This window comes from Leucopleurus acutus (assembly GCF_964270905.1).
Source record: "Leucopleurus acutus genome assembly, chromosome: 13".
NCBI lineage: Eukaryota > Metazoa > Chordata > Mammalia > Artiodactyla > Delphinidae > Leucopleurus > Leucopleurus acutus.
In genome coordinates, this window is record NC_139155.1 from 86,747,107 (window position 1) to 86,765,900 (window position 18,794).

General features: G+C 46.3%; 1 protein-coding gene across 1 annotated transcript in view; it reads left to right on the forward strand.

Moving 5' to 3' along the window:
* TMEM132C (transmembrane protein 132C) overlaps positions 1–18,794 on the forward strand; it is a gene marked incomplete at both ends in the record, with an annotated part of 367,991 nt that overhangs the window by 129,121 nt on the left and 220,076 nt on the right. The window contains one exon of the mRNA XM_082853295.1: positions 3,243–4,131. Within this exon, the coding sequence (XP_082709421.1) occupies positions 3,243–4,131 (889 nt within the window). The remainder of the gene's footprint in view (positions 1–3,242; positions 4,132–18,794) is intronic.

The window sequence follows — 18,794 nt, forward strand, 5'->3', positions numbered from 1 at the left end:
CCAGTCTCTAAATCTCTACCCTTCAAGGTTTAAAAGCTTTTTTGGAGGGGGATGAATACATCAGAATAAAAGCGTTAAATGTAGTAATTAATCCATTGGGTTTGATACAATTCTACAAGTTGCTTAAAGAGTCAATGATTACCCTTTCTCTAGTAGGTCTGTGTCTTTATTCCCATCTTACCCCTAGGTTCTTCATGACCTTTGTTTTTTTTTTTTTCTTAGATTCTATATATATGTGTTAGCATACAGTGTTTGTTTTTCTCTTTCTGACTTACTTCACTCTGCATAACAGACTCTAGGTCCATCCACCTCACTACAAATATCTCAATTTCGTTTCTTTTTATGGCTGAGTAATATTCCATTGTATATATGTGGTGCCACATCTTCTTTATCCATTCATCCAATGATGGACACTTAGGTTGCTTCCATGTCCTGGCTATTGTAAATAGAGCTGCAATGAACATTTTGGTACATGACTCTTTTTGAATTATGGTTTTCTCAGGGTATATGCCCAGGAGTGGGATTGCTGGGTCGTATGGTAATTCTATTTTTAGTTTTTTAAGGAACCTCCATACTGTTCTCCATAGTGGCTGTATCAATTTACATTCCCACCAACAGTGCAAGAGTGTTCCCTTTTCTCCACACCCTCTCCAGCATTTATTGTTTCTAGATTTTTTGATGATGGCCATTCTGACCGGTGTGAGATGATATCTCATTGTAGTTTTGATTTGCATTTCTCTAATGATTAATGATGTTGAGCATTCTTTCATGTGTTTGTTGGCAATCTGTATATCTTCTTTGGAGAAATATCTATTTAGGTCTTCTGCCCATTTTTGGATTAGGTCGTTTGTTTTTTGTTATTGAGCTGCATGAGCTGCCTTGTAAATCTTAGAGATTAATCCTTTGTCAGTGTGACAAAGTGAGAGAGAGGTATGGACATATATATATATATACTACCAAATGTAAAATAGCTAGCTAGTGGGAAGCAGCCGCATAGCACAGGGAGATCAGCTCGGTGCTTTGTGACCACCTAGAGGGGTGGGATAGGGAGGGTGGGAGGGAGGGAGACGCAAGAGGGAAGAGATATGGGAACATATGTATATGTATAACTGATTCACTTTGTTATAAAGCAGAAACTAACACACCATTGTAAAGCAATTATACTCCAATAAAGATGTTAAAAAAAAAAAGTCAATGATTTTCTTTAAGCACATAGAGCCAGAACCTTTTCTAGAATGTTATGCAGGGTCTTCTGAGAGTGTTTTAACCTGGTCCTGAAATGAGTGGGTTAAAAGGGAAGCAGTGAAATATCCCTAAAGAGAGCGGGACAAAGTACCCGTGTTACCGGTGGCCTCAGAACAACGCCTCTGGGCGAAGAACAAGGGAGAAAGCTATTCCTTTGAAAAGTCACCTTTACAACCTAAGGGCGTTAGGCTGCGGCACCAAAGGCAGCTTTGATCTGCTAGCCAGTGTCCTGGCCGGGAAGAGGATTAGGGGAAGTTCCGGAGGAGAGAGGCAATGGGGTAGCCCCATAGGCTGGATGGGCTGTGCTGGCTGCAGTTAGAAGCAGGGACAGCAGGGGAGGTTGGAGCATCAGGGGAGAGGAATGCCCGTGTTCTCTCTCAGTGTATGAATGGGGGCTTATGTGGGTTTTCTGGTCTGGTTCTGAAAGACGAGGGCCAGGCGATGGTCTTTCCTGGGCTTTGCAAAGTTAGCAGTTGGGGCGCAGTAACCTCCCGTGCCCTGGGCGAGCAGCGAGTCCCCAGCAATGTAAGTATCAACCCACGGGGAAGCTGTAGAGGGCAACCTTCAAGCAGCAAGGAGGCAGCTGGTGGTACTGCTAATGATGTGGGTGATGGACAGAGAAAGACAGGAAGATGGGAGCGATGTGCTGCTTTTCCCTGGCTCAGTGTTGAACCTCCAGCCTCCAGTGTACATTTACTTACCCGGCTGGAGATTCTAACTGGTGCTTTTAGTATTCTTTTTTTTTTTTTGGTACGCGGGCCTCTCACCACTGGGGCCCCTCCCGCTGCAGAGTACAGGCTCCGGACGCGCAGGCTCAGCGGCCATGGCTCACGGGCCCAGCTGCTCCGCGGCATGTGGGATCTTCCCGGACCGGGGCACGAACCCGCGTCCCCCGCATCGGCAGACGGACTCTCAACCACTGCACCACCAGGGAAGCCCCCTAACTGGTGCTTTTAAACTCAGGTGCTCCTGAGGGTCCAGCAGGAAATGGTACTGAGCAAAGGTGGTTTGCTGGGTCTGTTCTCTTACCGTTGCCGGGTGGGCAGACAGCCTACATGCTGCCACTCCTCTCATGTTTGCAGAGAAGCTGGAAACCCAGATACTCCCCAGTTTTTACAAAAGGTTCCCATTCATAGCCATCTTTTAAAATACCGTGGACCAAACAGAACGCACCTGCAGGCTGAGTTGAGCACCGTAAGTGAGCAGCTTGCAGTGTCTCCCAGGTTGCCCTTTTTCTTTCGACTTTATGATATTTTTGGCTATGAGCAAGGTTTTGTAAAAGTTTTACACAGGCACGTTTATCACTGTTTAATTGCATTCGGCATTTGGGTTATCGTTAGGGAGCTTTCCCTAGACCAGGTTATAGAGGAAATCACATTTTCATTCAGTAGTGAAAAGATGTCATTTTTTTACACCTAGATCACTGATCCATTTGAAGTTCATGCTTGTGTATGGTGTGAGGTATGGCCCTAATAGTATCTTTTTGCCAAACGGCTGGTCGGTTGTTCTAGTACCATTTAAAGTCTGTCTCTGCCTCATGATTTGTGGTACCACCTTTAAAACATACGAAATGTCTAGAGGTACAGGGGCTTGTTTATGAACGGTTCCCTTCCACTGGTCTGGTTTTCTCTTCATGTACCAGTGTCATTAAAAATGTTTGAAACTCATGCAAGTTATTAATAAATGCACCCACTTTACACTCCCACACTTGCCAGCATTAGATCAGACTCCATAAAGTTGCCACTGTTCAACAGTTCTTAATGGACAAAAATCTCCCTTTCGTAGGTTTCGACCTAATACACGCAGGTAATTTTCGGAGCATGTTGTCATTTACTGGCTGATCGAAGGAACCTGAAAATCCTAGCCAAGTGGACTGCGGAGTGTTTACCCTCGTTTCTAAATTGCTCGTCGATTACCCCTCGTTGCTCGTAAGTGACCTCTAAGGAGCCCGGAATAACCCCATCTTTGTCTTTTTCTTTTTTCTTTCCCCCCTGCAGTGATCGAGGGCCGTGGGGTCACAGACAACATCCAGAGGTTTTCCTCGCTGCCCCCTTATCTGCCCGTGACCTACCACGTGCTCAGAGCGGAGACTTCCTTCTTCCTGAAGGAAACCAACCAGGACTTGACACGCAACTCCAGCCTGCAGTCCCGAGTCGAGTCCTTCTTCCCCTACAAAGCCAGGCGGCCCCCGATCTTAAATGCCAGCTATGGGCCTTTTTCGGTGGAAAAGGTCGTGCCCCCGGACCTGATGTCGACTCCAGACTTTTTGGGTCCCACCGACAAGGTTAGTTTCAACTGGAAGCTGAAAGCGCACATCCTGCGGGACAAGGTCTCCCTGAGCCGGCCCCGCGTGCAGGTGCTCTTCCACGTGGTAGGCAGGGACTGGGACGACGCCGACCCCGCGCAGAGGCTGCCCTGCCTGCGGGTGTTCGCCTTCCGGGAGACCCGGGAGGTGAGGGGCACCTGCCGGCTGCAGGGGGCCCTGGGGCTGTGCGTGGCGCAGCTGGAGCTCCCGGCCGGCTGGTTCGGGACCCCCACGGTGGTGGCCGGGAGGAAGAAGTCGCCCGAGCCCCCCGAGGGCAGCCCCGTGGAGCTCTACTACGCCCTGCAGCCCGGGGACGAGCGCGGAGACTGTGCGGGCGGCGACGTCCGGAAGGGCAATGCCATCCGCCCCGGGAAGGACGGGCTGGAGGAAAGCACGTCCCACCTGCAGAGGATCGGCGCCGTCGGCCTCTACCGGGTCCAGGACAGCGCCCAGCTCAGCGAGTTGCGCCTAGATGGCAACGTGGCCGTCTGGCTGCCCTCCCGGCCGGCCAAGCAAGGGGACGTGGTCACTGCCTATGTCACCGTGGCCAGCAATTCCACCGTGGACTTCTTCATCTTGAGGTAGGTGCCCACTGTAGTCTGGGGCGTGCGTACGGTGACGCCGGACGGGAAGGTGGGGTGCAGATTTGAGAAGAATCCATCTTCACCACCTTCAGGGACGCTCCGGCTTCAGAGTAGAAGCCACATTCTGCACCCGGCCACAGGCTTTCAGCAGCTTCGCTGTATATTAGGGGGTGGGAGAATGAGGGCCGGAAGTGCACCCCTAAGAAACAAGACTAACTTACCCACTGTCTTCTGACCTTGTATTACCTTTGAATTGGCAGAAGGATAGGACTTTTTTTTAAGCTTCAGATTTTTTTAATACATGTACAAATACTTGGTTGCATGGCCAAGTATATGTTCAGGGGGCCCAAGAAAAGACATAGGCATATCTCACTCTCTGCTATCTCACTTGGGGTGTAAACGTGAAAAAAAAAAGCCAAGGATAAGTATCTTTTTTTTTTTTTGGTGGGGTTAAATCTTGCCAGTTAGCGGTGGGAAAACCCCAGTTTCTGAGTACAGTTTAGCAATGATTCAGGGGGTCTGCCCAACAGAAGATTCTTCAGCAGAGGTATTCCATCTCATAAAAAAAGAAAAAAGAAAACTAAATTGAAACAACTACAGAACAAGCCACCTACCATCACCTCGTTGGTTCAGCAAATCACCCCAAACTTGTAATGGGCTCTTTCTCTGCACAGTGATTCTAAGGTTTAGATCAGGAGCGCCTGTTATCCGAGGATAACTAATAATGGGGGGAAAGCCACCTGAAGCAAATCCTCTTAAAATGTGGCCCAGGATTTCATAAAAATGAAAAACTGTTTGCTTGAGATTTGTTTAAAAGATAAGGATGATAAATAGCAGGGTTTTGTCTGGTATCGTTAAGAAGGCCTTAGGTTGTAATTGCAGCTGTGCTTTGGTTCTTTTTAGAATAAAAAATTAATCACATGTTGCTTGAGTTGCTGGGGAAAATATTCGCAAAATAGAATGATGGCATCTCATAGCATATTTCACTTTGGTTTAAATTTTGTTGTCTGATGATAAGAATGGTCCATTTTCAAGGGTTTTAATAAGTTTCTTGAGGCATTTCTTAGTCCTCTGGATTCGAATAATTCTCTTCTGAAGTGTCTGTCTAGTCATCATCCTTATAATTTTTTCTTTAAATTTTTAAGTGGACTAGTTTTGCCAGATCCGTCTTTGACAGTGGTTTGGGATATGATCAAGGGCTTTACAGCATCACTTTCAGTGACGTTAGGCAGTCCTGCATCTTCTACAAAATATAAACTGTGCCCTGGGGGGAAAATTCCCATCGTATTTGTACTGATGGGTGGTCAGCCTGGTGCCTGCGGCCTTTGGGGGGAAGGAAGGATAAACTCAGTGTCTTAATGCAAGTGTCAGCCTTATGACTGCAGGGCCAGGATAGCAGATATTGAGATAAAAGGATCCAGGTTTGCTTCCTCCTGCCTTGGATGGGGAAAGACACTGATCTGGAAAGTTTGAGTTTCATTTCCACTGAGTCCGTTAGCACCCTGGTCTCATGTTCTTCTATTGCAAAATAAATGTATCAATCCTGAGCTTTGGAAAAGAGGGATAGAAGGCAGGGAATCAGTAGTACTGCTAACAAGTTTTAAAATTCCAGAGTCACAAGTATCTTCCCACTTGTACTTATCCTTAGTTTCCCTCTTTAGCACAGCAGGCTTGAGGGGTGAGTATGCCTGAGCCGCTGGGTCCCCACGTGTAAGATGCGGGGCCTTTCCGCTGCAGGTGGGACACTCAGACCTGGTTCACTGGAGAGGAGAAGCTGTTTTCTGTATTTTTCATCACAAAGATGAGCATGATGTGGGAGAACACAGGTCCTGCAACCAGCTGGCCTCAATTCTGGTCTGCTTCCTGGCTTTGGGACTGTAGGCATGCCACCTCATCTCCATGTGCCTTAGTTTCCTAATTCAGATGAGACTCTGGTACCTACTGCCGTAGGGATGGGAAGATTCAGTGGGCTAATATTTATTTGTGAGATGCTTACAACGGTATCTGGCACATAAAAGTGCTTCTATGAAGGGTTGCTGTTGAACACCCATCAGAACTTCCATAAGCATTGAATTCTATTTTAACAGTGAAAGGATATTGCGCTTTGCATAAAACAACAGCTACCAGGTGTGTTCTGAAAGCTGTATTGATTCTCACTTCACCATGCTTTTGTTTAAAGAGCAAAAAAATTGTTTTATAATGACAAGAGCTTTGGAAGCACAGAGGGTCGGAACGACATGGATGTTGCTTGATGCCGGGAAGGGCAGTGGCCCTATTTCTGCCTTCCTGATCTTTCCACCCACGGATCAGAGTCATGGGGAGAGAGAGGAGGTGGAGGAGAAACAGAGTCAAGAGTGACTCCAAGGGCTTTCCTGGTGGCGCAGTGGTTGAGAGTCCGCCTGCCGATGCAGGGGACGCGGGTTCGTGCCCCGGTCCGGGAAGATCCCACATGCCACGGAGCGGCTGGGCCCGCGAGCCTGTACTCTGCAACGGGAGAGGCCACAACAGTGAGAGGCCGACGTACTGCAAAAAAAAAAAAAAAAAAAAAAGAATGACTCTAAGACATTGGGCGTGAAAGATGCAGCTGCCCTGATTGGTATGGGAAGGCTGTGGGTAAAGTAGGTATTCGCTTTCCAGATAACGTATCTCGTTTTAATTTATAAATTAATTATTCTAAGGAAAAAAATATTCAGTAAGAAAATACAAAAAGATGTACACAGATGTGGCGAAATAGTGAATTTTGCATGAGGCTTACTGAAGTCTGGGAAACACCACTTTCTTCCTAGTAAAAGTAACAGCTCGTGGAAATCCACCTTTATCTAGGTGTCTCCGGTGATGGTCACTGGTTCAGTTGATCACAGGAGAAATCCATCTGGCCCATCACTGGAACCCAGCTGCGAAATTCACGGGGGATTTTTTTTTGGGGGGGAGGGACTTTGCTACACCCTTCCTGACCGTGAAATCCAAAGACATTCTCCATTGCCTCCCTGGAAGATGGCTTTGCCGACAAGGCTATGATGCTTGAAGACAGCCCAAACTTCTTGGGAATTTTTATAGGGCCAATAACATACATGGACACTTGGCCTAAGCCTCCTTCCTGAGATCGTTTTCACAAACGATACTCTCTTCCACGGGCTCGAGGAAGCCGCCTGCCTTTCATTAGTTAGTCGTGCATTTAATTCAAGGGCCGTCCCTGCTTTGCGATCAGATTGGTTCCTGAGATGCAGTCAAGGTGTGGAGGTTGAAGCTTTGTTTCCTGTGGATATAACGTTATTTTAGAAACCTATTTTGGAAAAATAGAAACATAAAATAAGGGCCAACGTAAAGGAAAATACCCAACTGGATATGTTTTACAGATACTTCTAAGTAGATCAGTTCCATGGGTATCAGTCCCTTGTCCCCTGGGATACAGCTTAGCACGTATTGGGCTGGCCAAAAAGTTCATTCGGATTTTTCCAGAAGGTGTTAACAGGAAAACCCGGATGAACTTTTTGGCCAACCCAGTAGTCAAGGACTAGTAAACATTTATTGAATCAATGCAAAAGCAAATACCTAATGTCAAATTTATACCATGATGTGCCTTTTCATGGATGTTTTCCTTCATGACTTACTAACTGAAGCTTCTTGAAGTAATATCAAGATTCCTTACGGCAAGCATCAGCATTATTCCCTATTCCGAGGGTTTTCAAAACATATTGACAATTGGGGTCATCAGTCCTGACAGTTCCCGATGCCATCTCTACGTACCTGAGTGCTGCTGACAAGCCGGGATGCTGAGGACCGCACATCTTACCCAAAGCTCAATCTTAGACTGGGTCTGCGGAATTACTCCCTGTGTTGGGACCAACGTTCACATTATCTCAAGTTGCAGGTGTTAGGCAGGTAGATCACTCTTTACCTTGCAGGTCTTTGAAGGGAAGAGTAGGGGACACCGTGGCACCTCTGATCTCAGCAGGAAGCAACTGAAATTGATCCCTAAAGAAGCCAAGGCAGTGGTTCACTGGTCCTCTCCCTTTTAAAATAAGCTTGCTTCATTGAAATCCCTAATTCACAGAAACGGTCGGGGGATGTCCTCCTCCGAGTGTAACTAATTCAGAACCCCGCAACTTTGTGATTGGAATGAGGGATGCTAAGAGAGTCATAAAGAGAGTCTTTCCTCTTTACAGGATTACATTATGCTGCTACCAGGAGCTTACACATAGCAGATCGTCCTATCTCGAGTCTCATAATGAAAAGAACGTAAGTAGCGTACCAGCTGGTTTAGTCTACGCCAGGGTTTCTCAACCTCCGCAAGATGGGCGTTTGGGGCCAGATCATTCTTTGTCGTGAGGCCGTCCTGTGCATTGTAGTATGTTTAGCAGCATCTCTGGCCTCCACCCACTAGCAGTGGTACCTTCTCTTCAGTTGTGACAATCAAATTGTCTCCAGACATTGACAGAGATCCCTTGAGGGACAAAATCACCCCAGTTGACAGCCACTGGTCTACACCTTTGACGTGCAGAGGGTATGGATATCTGGATGGTCTGTGTGGAGATTTGGGTGGGAAATGAAGAAACAGTCTGGCTCATCCTAGGCGTCTGACCAAAGTCAAAAGCTGCTGAGACCGTATTTCCTCAGTTTCTCTTCTGACAGTGTACTCCCTCATTCTGTTCCTTCCCCATCTAGAGTTAACTGTCTGATCAGTATAATCAATTAAAAACCAAAGGATCCAGACTATTTCACAGGTGACTGAGGAAGAGAGAAAACAAGATACTTGACATCACCTGTCTTGGATTCCATGTATTTCTGGATTTCTGTCGAGCTCAGGTAGTTATCCCAAGGCCTGTCAGCTGGTGGTCCGGCCACCACGCCTCCCCTCAAAGGTAGCTGACTCTTCAGAACAAGTCATGACCCCCACGAGCAGAAATAGAAATCTTTCCATCTCTTTCTCTCCAGAAGAACTGACCACAGAACAACCGTTTGCATGGCTGCTTTGTCCTTTTCTGGGTAAGGTTTGTGTATCAGTGGTGATCATGGAGCCTTCAGGGTTCAAATCCTAAGAGGTGATTTTTCCTTTTTAAGTAAAACATGGTGAAGTCACGGGGTAATCCTCCCAGAAGAATAAAGAAGGAGTAGAAGAAAGATGCTGCTATGCCAGGCGTCCAGTCTGAAGAGCCCTTGCTTTGTAGAGGCAGGATCACAAATTAAGGGAGTAAGTGGTGAGGCAGCCCTCCGCTGGGCTGCAAGGGGTATCGTTCTGTTCCTTCCTGGCTGTCGGATGTGGGACCTACTGATTCATTACCTCTGTCCTGGTGTGGCTGCGAGGTATATGCACAGTCATTCTTGTTAATGACTAATGTCCCCCAGCCAAATCAGCATGACGTCATGTGCATTTAAGTGCTGCTCTGTGTTCCCAGCGTCTTTCCAATAAATAAACACCAAGGATGAAGGGTGCAGTCAGGTAAGAAGCTTTTAAGGAGATGTGCTAAAGGAAGAAGAATGTTAGGGAAGTATTATTTTTCTTCAAGCAGGATGAGATCTGTAGGTGGATGTATTTCTAGAACCTCAGCGTATAACGAGGGAACGCAGGTAGAGTGCAGAGCCTGGCTCTCTCCAAGTCTACAAGGATTTTGTGAGGTTCATGTTTTACAGACAAATTGTGTTCCTAACCAGCGCAGGGCAGAGGGCAGAGCCTCAGGATGCCCCTGGTGGGTGGATGGTGGGATTCATGGGGCATCTCTCTCCTAATAGACTGAAGCCCATCACGCAGCTTCACTACTAAGTCTACTTACACTTAATTATACACAAGTACGCAAAATACACAAATGGTCATAGCAGCATTATTCACAATAGCCAAAACATGGAGAAAACCCAAACGTTCCATCAATGGGTGAATGAATAAGTGAATTGTGGTATATTCCTACAATGGAATAGAATATGGCCGTAGAAAGTTACGAAGTATTGATACGGGCTACCATTGTGGATGAACCTGGAAAACAGGGCGCCGAGTGGAAGAAGCCAGACACAACAGACCACATGTGGTACGATTCTATGTATAGGAAATATCTAGAATAGGCAAGTCCGTAGAGACAGACGGTAGAGTAGCGGTTGCCAGGACCCAGTGAAATAGATGGCCAGTGGTGAATGATTGCTAAGGGTATGGGGTTTCTTTTTGGAGGGATGAAAATACTTTGGAATTAGATGGTGCAGATGGGTGTACAACTTTGTGAATGTACCGAACACCACTGAATTGTATACTTTAAAAATATACGATATACAAAACTAAACCATATATACAATATAGAAATAAGCCAGATATATAAATAAACCATATGTATTATATATAAACATCTGTAAATAATTATATATATAAAGAAACTATATATAAGTATAATCTATATGTATATATAGGGGTATATTGTAAGATGGTATGGAAAAACCCGAACGAACTTTTTGGCCATCCCATTATATCTCCCAGCAGATGGTGTGTGTGATAGAAAAGATGATTCGTCTTGACCTTTCTTTCTTGCCTCCAAACTTAACCACATATTAAACATGGAACGAATTAAAAAAAATAAAACTCTAGTCTAACTGAGGCTCTTTCCCTCAAGTGATCAAATGTTCAGTTGCCTTTCCCACACTTGGCAACATTCTTAGGATCGTGCCCGGTTGAATCTTTCCCACGGACACTAAAGCGTTTCTTATGCTTTGTACCATGTCACGATGAGAAGCCGCCTCAGCGTTTCGGATGAATGAGAATGGCCAAAGCAGGGATGGGCTGGCTTGCATCAGACGTCTATACGGGCTAGCCAGGGAATGTAGACACGTGCAGCTGTATGCGGGGGGTGGGCGAGTGCTAAGAGGGCCTTAGCAGCCCCCATAATCTCAATTAACCAGCCCCCGAGACCGCCCCAGATCAACACTTGATCCGGCGAGGGCAGTATATTACATCCGCACAGTTCTCCACTTCCGCGCAATGGCCAGTCAGATGTGTGCACCCTCCGCGGTGGAAATGATGGGACCGGTAGGGAAGCAGCAAGAGGGGGATCACGTGTGTTTCTCTTTTTTTTTTTTCACGTGCATTTCTAAAGGGAGCAGCCTCTTCTCAACTCCCAGCAATTGTTGCCGCTCTGGAGCCCAAGACCATGACAACCAGGTTTACTGGTCTTGAAGACCAGCTGGAAACGCAGGGTTTATGTACAGTCTTTCAAACAGAATGACTTTTCAGCCATCGCCGTGCAGGCCTGGGGACCTGCTTGGGTCTGCAGGTTGCCACGCTGCATCTCTTGATCCGTAAGTCAGGGCTCAAAGTAGAGTGGTTTAGTGTCCCAGGGCTGCTGTAACAGATGGCACCAAACTGGATGGCTTAAACACAGAAGTTTTTTCTCTGGCGGTTCTGGAAGCCAGAAGTCTGAAATCAAGACAAGGCAGGGCCGTGCTCCCTCTGAAGCCTCTAGAGAAGAGTGCTTCTTTGCCTCTTTCAGACGCTGGTGGCTGCTGTCAGCCTTTAGGGTTCCTTGGCTTGTGGCCACATCCCTCCACTCTCTACCCCTGTCTTCACATCAATTTTCCATCTGTCTGTGTCTCAAATTGCCCTCTCCTTTCTCTTATAAAAAAACCTGTCATTCAGATATCACATGATACCGCTTATAAGCCGAATCTAAAAACAGCGATACAGATGAACTTATTTACAAAACAGAAACAGACTCACAGACATAGAAAACAAACTTATGGCTACCAAAGGGGAAAGGGGGACAGGGATAAACTGGATGTTTAACATATACACACTACTATATTTAAAATAACCAACAAGGACTTACTGTATAGCACAAGGAACTCTGCTCAATATTCTGTAACAACCTAAATGGGAAAGTAATTTGAAAAGGAATAGATACATGTATACGTACAACTGAATCCCTTTGCCGTACCCCTGAAACTAGCACAATATTGGAAATCAACAGTAGTCCAATATAAAATAAAAATTTACAAAAAAAAAAAAAAAAAGAAACGAGTCATTGGATTTAAGACCCACCCCAATCCAGAATGATCTCATTTTTGAGATCCTTAACTACTTACATCTGCAAAGACCCTGTTTACAAATAAGGTCACATTCTGAGGTTCTAGATGGACATGCATTGGGAGAAGGACCATTCTTCAACCCACCCTAGAGAAGATGGGCCACTCGCTGTATTTCAGAGCCTTCCACTGTGGCATCCCTGGTTCTTCTGGATTGCTCCATCCCGCGGCGGGAAGGAGATGCTATGAATAAGAACGTGTGCCTTCGCTACGTGAAGGATAAACCCTTCTCTGTTGGGGGAGTCCAGACCTGCACCCTCAAATCCATTCCACTGATTTCTGAGCGCAGCCTGTGTGTGTGCGGTTATAATTGAATATTAGGGAGTGTGGGTTTTTTCGCCTGATCCGTTTTGTGTCTGAGGATACAAAAGGCCCTCAAAGGCAGTTTCCAGATACCTGGCTTGCCCTGGATAATTTTGGGCTCTTCATTTCCACCGGAGCCTCAGTCTGCAGGGTCAAGCAGAACCCTCGAGAATGACGGCACAGTCCCCAGACTCCCCCTGAAGTGGAGGAGACCGTCCAACAGGATGGTGTTTGCCTCGACGGCCAGTTTGGAGCTAATTCAGAAAATTCTAGAGACTCATTTTCCCACACTCGTGTTGAAAATGCCTTCCCTGTTGAAGGCCTCCCCGGGAAAGGTTTGTTTTCATTTTCTCCAGCTTGTCGTTTTAAATGTATTCTGCTGGAAGAGAGAAAAGGAACAATTTTCTTTCTGCTTGGGAAGAAGTAAAGAAATAACGTTTCCTGCCTGGGGCCCCTCCCCAGCCTCCCAGAACACATCTGGGTTGCCAGGCAGCCCGGCTTCTGCGAAGCATTTGAGAACGATTTGACTGTTGTGGGAAACATTTAAACATAAAATTGATTCCAGTTCTGTGAACAGAGAAAAGCAGAGTCCTTCTGACCAAGTCCTGCCTCTTTTGTTCCACGTTCTTTCAACCATGTAAAAGTCATCTTAGTGTTCGAGTTTCCCCAGATCACAGCTTTGTCTGTTGCAAACAATATGACATGTGCATAAGTGGCCCTGTGACACACGGTCCCTTTCTATCCGGACATTTTGGAAAAGAGAGGCTGGCTAAGGGCGTGGTAGTCATTGCAGTAAGAGTGTCAAAATTTTAGTATTATTTTGTACTGGGGTATTTTATTTTTCTTCATATGGATTTTTTTCTTTTGTTTTTGAGTCCCTCTTTTTATTTTGTTTTTTAATTTAATTTTTAAATGGAAGTATAGTTGACTTACAGTGTTGTGTTAGTTTCGGGTGTACGGCAAAGTGACTCATATATATGCATATGCTGGAGTATTTTAAAGTACTGATATGCTGCTACTTTGGTGTCATGTCACTGCTCCAGGGTTCCTAATATCAGAACTTTCAACTGTTTATGGCTTGCAACCGCAAGAGTTATTAGCGGAATTAAAATCTCGGAGAGGGGAAAAAAACCTTACCGGATTCAAAAGCGTTCTGAATGCATTCCCGCTGCTTTATTTCACTAAGTGAAATAAGTCAGCCGGAGAGAGACAAATACTGTGTGGTATCACTTATAGGCGGAGTCTAAAAATACAACAAACTGGGGCTTCCCTGGTGGCACAGTGGTTGAGAGTCCGCCTGCCGAGGCAGGGGACGCGGGTTCGTGCCCCGATCCGGGAAGATCCCACGTGCCGCGGAGCGGCTGGGCCCGTGAGCCATGGCCACTGAGCCTGCGCGTCCGGAGCCTGTGCTCCGCAACGGGAGAGGCCATGGCAGTGAGAGGCCTGCGTACAGCAAAAATAAAATAAAATAAAATAAAAATAAATAAAAATACAACAAACTAGTGAATATGACAAAAAAGAAGCAGACGCACAGAGAGAAAGTACTAATGATTACCAGTGGGGAGAGGGAAGGGGGAGTGGGAGATCCAAACTATTGGGCGTAAGGCAGGTTACAAGGATGTGCTGTACTACACGGGGAGTAGAGCCAGTACTTTGTAATAACTGTCAATGGAAAGTAACCTTTAAAACTTGTATGAAAAATTAATTTCAAAAATTTAAAGAACAAAACATATGCATACAAATTTTAAAAAAGAATTTTTTTTCCATTAAATAATAAAACCTTTCTTGGCAACTTCTTGCTATTCCAGCTTCCATGTCCTATGTTCCTAGCAATGTTGAGTATATTTTCTTGTGTTTATTAGTCCTTTGTGTGCTCCCCAGGGCCAGTCTGGCTGCAGTCTACTTTCAGAAGTACGATGCACTGTTTTACTTAGAAGGGAAGGGTCCTGGAAATTAGGACATCAAGACAGACAGGAGGCTGTGGTGTAGGAGGGGTTAGAAGGGAGGGGAGAGGGGCTGTGGATCTCAGGACCAATTACCAGCCGTTTTCTCCAGCTGAATCCAGTGACCTCACTCCCCCCGTGGCTGAGTCCCATTGCCCCACCCCACCCCCTCCCCTCTTTCCTCCACGGTGGGTCCACATTCTCAAGGCCTGACCTTGTTCCCTTAGTTTAACTTATATCAACTAGGACTTTCTTCCTCCTTCATCTTGCCTCGAGAGCATACAGCTAGAAAGACCAGCATCACCAGACCTGGACGGTGGCTGTCCCTCAGGTGGAACCACATGTGAGGGCAGTGCCTAAAAGACGGAGACCACATCTTACATGTCCCTAAAATACCAGCATCTGGTTGGCCTGGTTAAGAATCCGCCTGCCAATGCAGGAGACACGGGCTCAAGCCCTGGTCCGGGAAGATCCTACATGCCTCAGAGCAACCAAGCCCGTGCGCCACAACTACTGAGCCTGTGCTCTAGAGCCCACGAGCCACAACTGCTGAGCCCGCAAGCCACAACTACTGAAGCCCGCGCGCCTAGAGCCCGTGCTCCGCAACAAGAGAAGCCACCGCAATGAGAGGCCCGTGCACCGCAACGAAGAGTAGCCCCCGCTCGCCGCAACTAGAGAAAGCCCGCACGTGGCTTTTCTTATATATATTTATTTATTTATATTTATATTTATTTATTTATATTTTTGGCTGTGTTGGGTCTTTGTTGCTGTGCGCAGGCTTTCTCTAGTTGCGGCGAGCGGGGGCTACTCTTCGTTGCGGTGCACGGGCCTCTCATTGCGGTGGCTTCTCTTGTTGCGGAGCACGGGCTCTAGGCGCGCGGACCTCCGTAGTTGCAGCACTCAAGGCTTAGTTGCTCCACGGCATGTGGGATCTTCCCAGACCAGGGATCAAACCTGTCTCCCCTGCATTGGCAGGTGGATTCTTAACCAGTGCGCCACCAGGGAAGTCCCCCAATTGGTGTTATGCAGTCACTTTGGACATGCCTTCTTGAAGGAGTCTTCTCTTCTTTTGAATTTTTCAGAGACATCTTTAAAAAGGGAAATTGCTACAACAAAGTAAAGAAATGCATAGCCTTTTCAGCAGCTCTCACCCAGTGTCACCTGGATGGGACCAGTCACTCCTGAAGTTAAAATCGTGGCTGCCTCTGGGACTGCTGGTTGGATGTGGACCTATTGGGATTCTAGGAGAGTATACTTACACAGTGTTTGGCATGTCATTCATTTGTAACACGCCATGCAGTCCTCTCAACAACCCATTCTGGCATCCAATCTCTTTAGCTCCATCAGCCGAATCCCCTCCTTACGTGTCATTATAATTCTCCTGCTGGCTCCCTACATGGTGACCCCCAGTGGCTCCTAGTTGCGACCATGCTGAGAGTTATTTTTTATTTATTTATTTGGCTGTGTCGGGTCTTAGTTGCCGCACGTGGGATCTTCTGTTGCAGTGCACGGGCTTCTCTCTACTTGTGGCTCGCGGGCTCCAGAGCACGTGGGCTCTGTAGTTGTGGCACGCAGGCTTAGTTGCCCTGTGGCATGTGGAATCGTCATTCCCTGAGCAGGGATCGAACCCGCGTCCCCTGCCTTGGAAGGTGGATTCTTAACCACTGGACCAGCAGGGAAGTCCCCGTGCTGAGAGTTTAAGAGTGGACTTCTACAGTGAAATAGCACCTCGCAGCCATTAGATTGGCTGCTATCCAATAAACAGAAAATAGCAAGTGTTGATGAGGATATGGAAAAATTGGAACCCTTGTGTCCTATTGCTGGGAATGTAAAATGGTGCAGCTGTTGGGAAAAACAATATGGCGGTCATCAAAAAAACGAAAAATAGAATTACCATATGATCCAGCAGTTCCTCTTCTGTGTATGTACCCAAAATAATTGAAATGAGGATCTTGAAGAGATATTTATATACCCATGTTCACTGCAGCGTTACTCAAAACAGCCGAGAAGTGGAAGAAACCCAAGTGTTCATCGATGGATGAATGCATAAACAAAATGTACAGTGGAATGTTACACCACCTTAATAAAAAGCAGGGAACTTGTGACACCTGCTGCAACATGGATAATAATCTTGAAGACATTGTATCAGGTGAAATAAGCCAGTCAAAATGATAAATGCTGTATGATTCCACTTCCGTAAGGTACTTGGATGAGTCAGAATCCTACAGACAAAAAGCAGACTTGTGGCTGATGGGCTGGGGGGATGATGGGGGATTATTGTTCAGTGGGTGCAGGGTTTCAGTTTTACAAGATGAATCGAATTACGGAGATGGATGGTGGTGTTGGTTGTACATTATGAATGTATTTAATACCACTGAACAGTACACTTGAAAATGGTTAAGGTGGTAAATTTCATATGATGTGTACTTTACCACCATCACCACAACAAAAGTTATTTTAAGTGGACTTCTCCTTTATAATTTGTCCAGTGAATGTCCTGGAATTGAGTCTCCCTGGCTGGGTTTCAACCACATACTCATCCCTAACACATTTATTGTGACCAGCTATTTAAACATACTACCCTTCGAGTTAGAAGTGGTGGATTAATTCCACTAAAAACTTGTTGACTAAAAGTACAGGCAGAGTGGCTTGACAGAGGGAAAGTTGGGATGCAGGCAGTAGAAGAAGGAGGATCTGTACACTGGGCAGCAGAAGATCAAGAGGTGCCCATCACTGGAGCATAGTGATGGAGGTATAAGCTCCAGAGATGGACGATCGAATTGAAATCCTGGACTCAGGGTTTCCTAGCTGTACAACCAAGGCAGGTTCCTCAACCTCTCTGTGCCTTGATTTCTGTATGAGGATAATAATAATAGGATTATTATTACAGGGTTATGGTGATGCAGAAATGACACAGAAATTTAACATATGCTTGGTATACACTTATACATATTTGTTGTTATTGCATTATTATTTTTTATTATCACATGGGTTTTCCTCAAGTTACATAGATAGTCTTTGTATCTGCTCTTGGTTTAGAGCTACTAATTGCAGCTAAAAATATTCTGATGAACTCCCATCTCTACTCTAACACATACATTCTGTTGGAAGAAGGATCCCATTGCTTTCCCGTAGGTAAACCCCCCTCCCAGGGCAGTCTGGAAATTATCTGGAGACCGTTTTGTTGTCAAAACTGGGGAGGGGTTTTCTACTGGTGTCTCATGGGTAGACACCAGGGACAATGGTAGATCTCCTACAAGCACAGGACAGCTTCCCTGCCCCCTCCCCCACCAAAGACTATACCAGCTCAAAATTCCAATCAGTGATGCTGAGGTTGGAACACCCTGAGAAAAACAAGTCGTTGCTCACGGCGTACATCACTACGACCATGGGTTATAACCAGTTGTCTCTCAGGCTTCAAAGCCAGTCAGGGTTCTCAGTGAGTCAGGAATATACCCACGGACAGGTGGGGAAAGCCATCTGTCAGGAACGTCACGGCCTTGCCTGGCAAGGTAAGAAGCTCTGCTGCTTTGAAACGCTCCTCCTAGATGCCGGCAGTAGATAAAGTGGCCATAAGCTATTGAAATCGAGGCCAATATTCATGTTTCCCAAAGAGCAAGGATCTCATTTAGTTTGTCTATACTCTGTGATGAGTATATCTTAATATCCCTCCTTAAAAAAAAGAGAGAGAGAAGAGAAAAGAAAACAACAAGAAAAGGGCTTTGATAGCATCAGAGAGGTCTGTTCAAAGACAGAGCCATCCTTGACATCACATTGGCAGAAAGATGGCTGCTCGTTTCATTAGCTGCGAAGGAGTACTTCCCAGAATGGGCTCCGTGGGCACGGGACTGGCTCTCAAAATTGACAGATCAGTGTCAGCATGTCTCAGATGGAAGGGCTAAATATTGAGTCCAGCTAACAAACCCAGCTGTGCCATCCTGAAATGCACAGGGGAGCTCGAAGGATGGAATGTGGCAGCTGTGTTCAAATGGGCAGTGGGAAGGGGCCACCTCCACGTAGCTGCGCTGTTGGCTGCAGGGCCGGGGAGCGGCTTGGCCATCTCAGCGACTGCTGGAGCTAGAGCATCTCTAACGAGTTCAAGAGATGATCTCCCCAATCCTAGTCAACCTAGGTTGGGTTTGTTTTTTTTTTTTCATTTTTTGGCCACGCCGCGTGGCATGTGGGATCTTAGTTCCCCACCCAGGGATCGAACCCACGTCCCCTGAAGTGGAAGCGTGGAGTCTTAACCACTGGACCGTCAGGGAAGTCCCAACCTACAGTGGGTATTTAACTGTCTCTCTGCCCCCCTTCTATTGGGGGATAATATTTTGATATGTGATATGTCATCCCTCTGTGCTT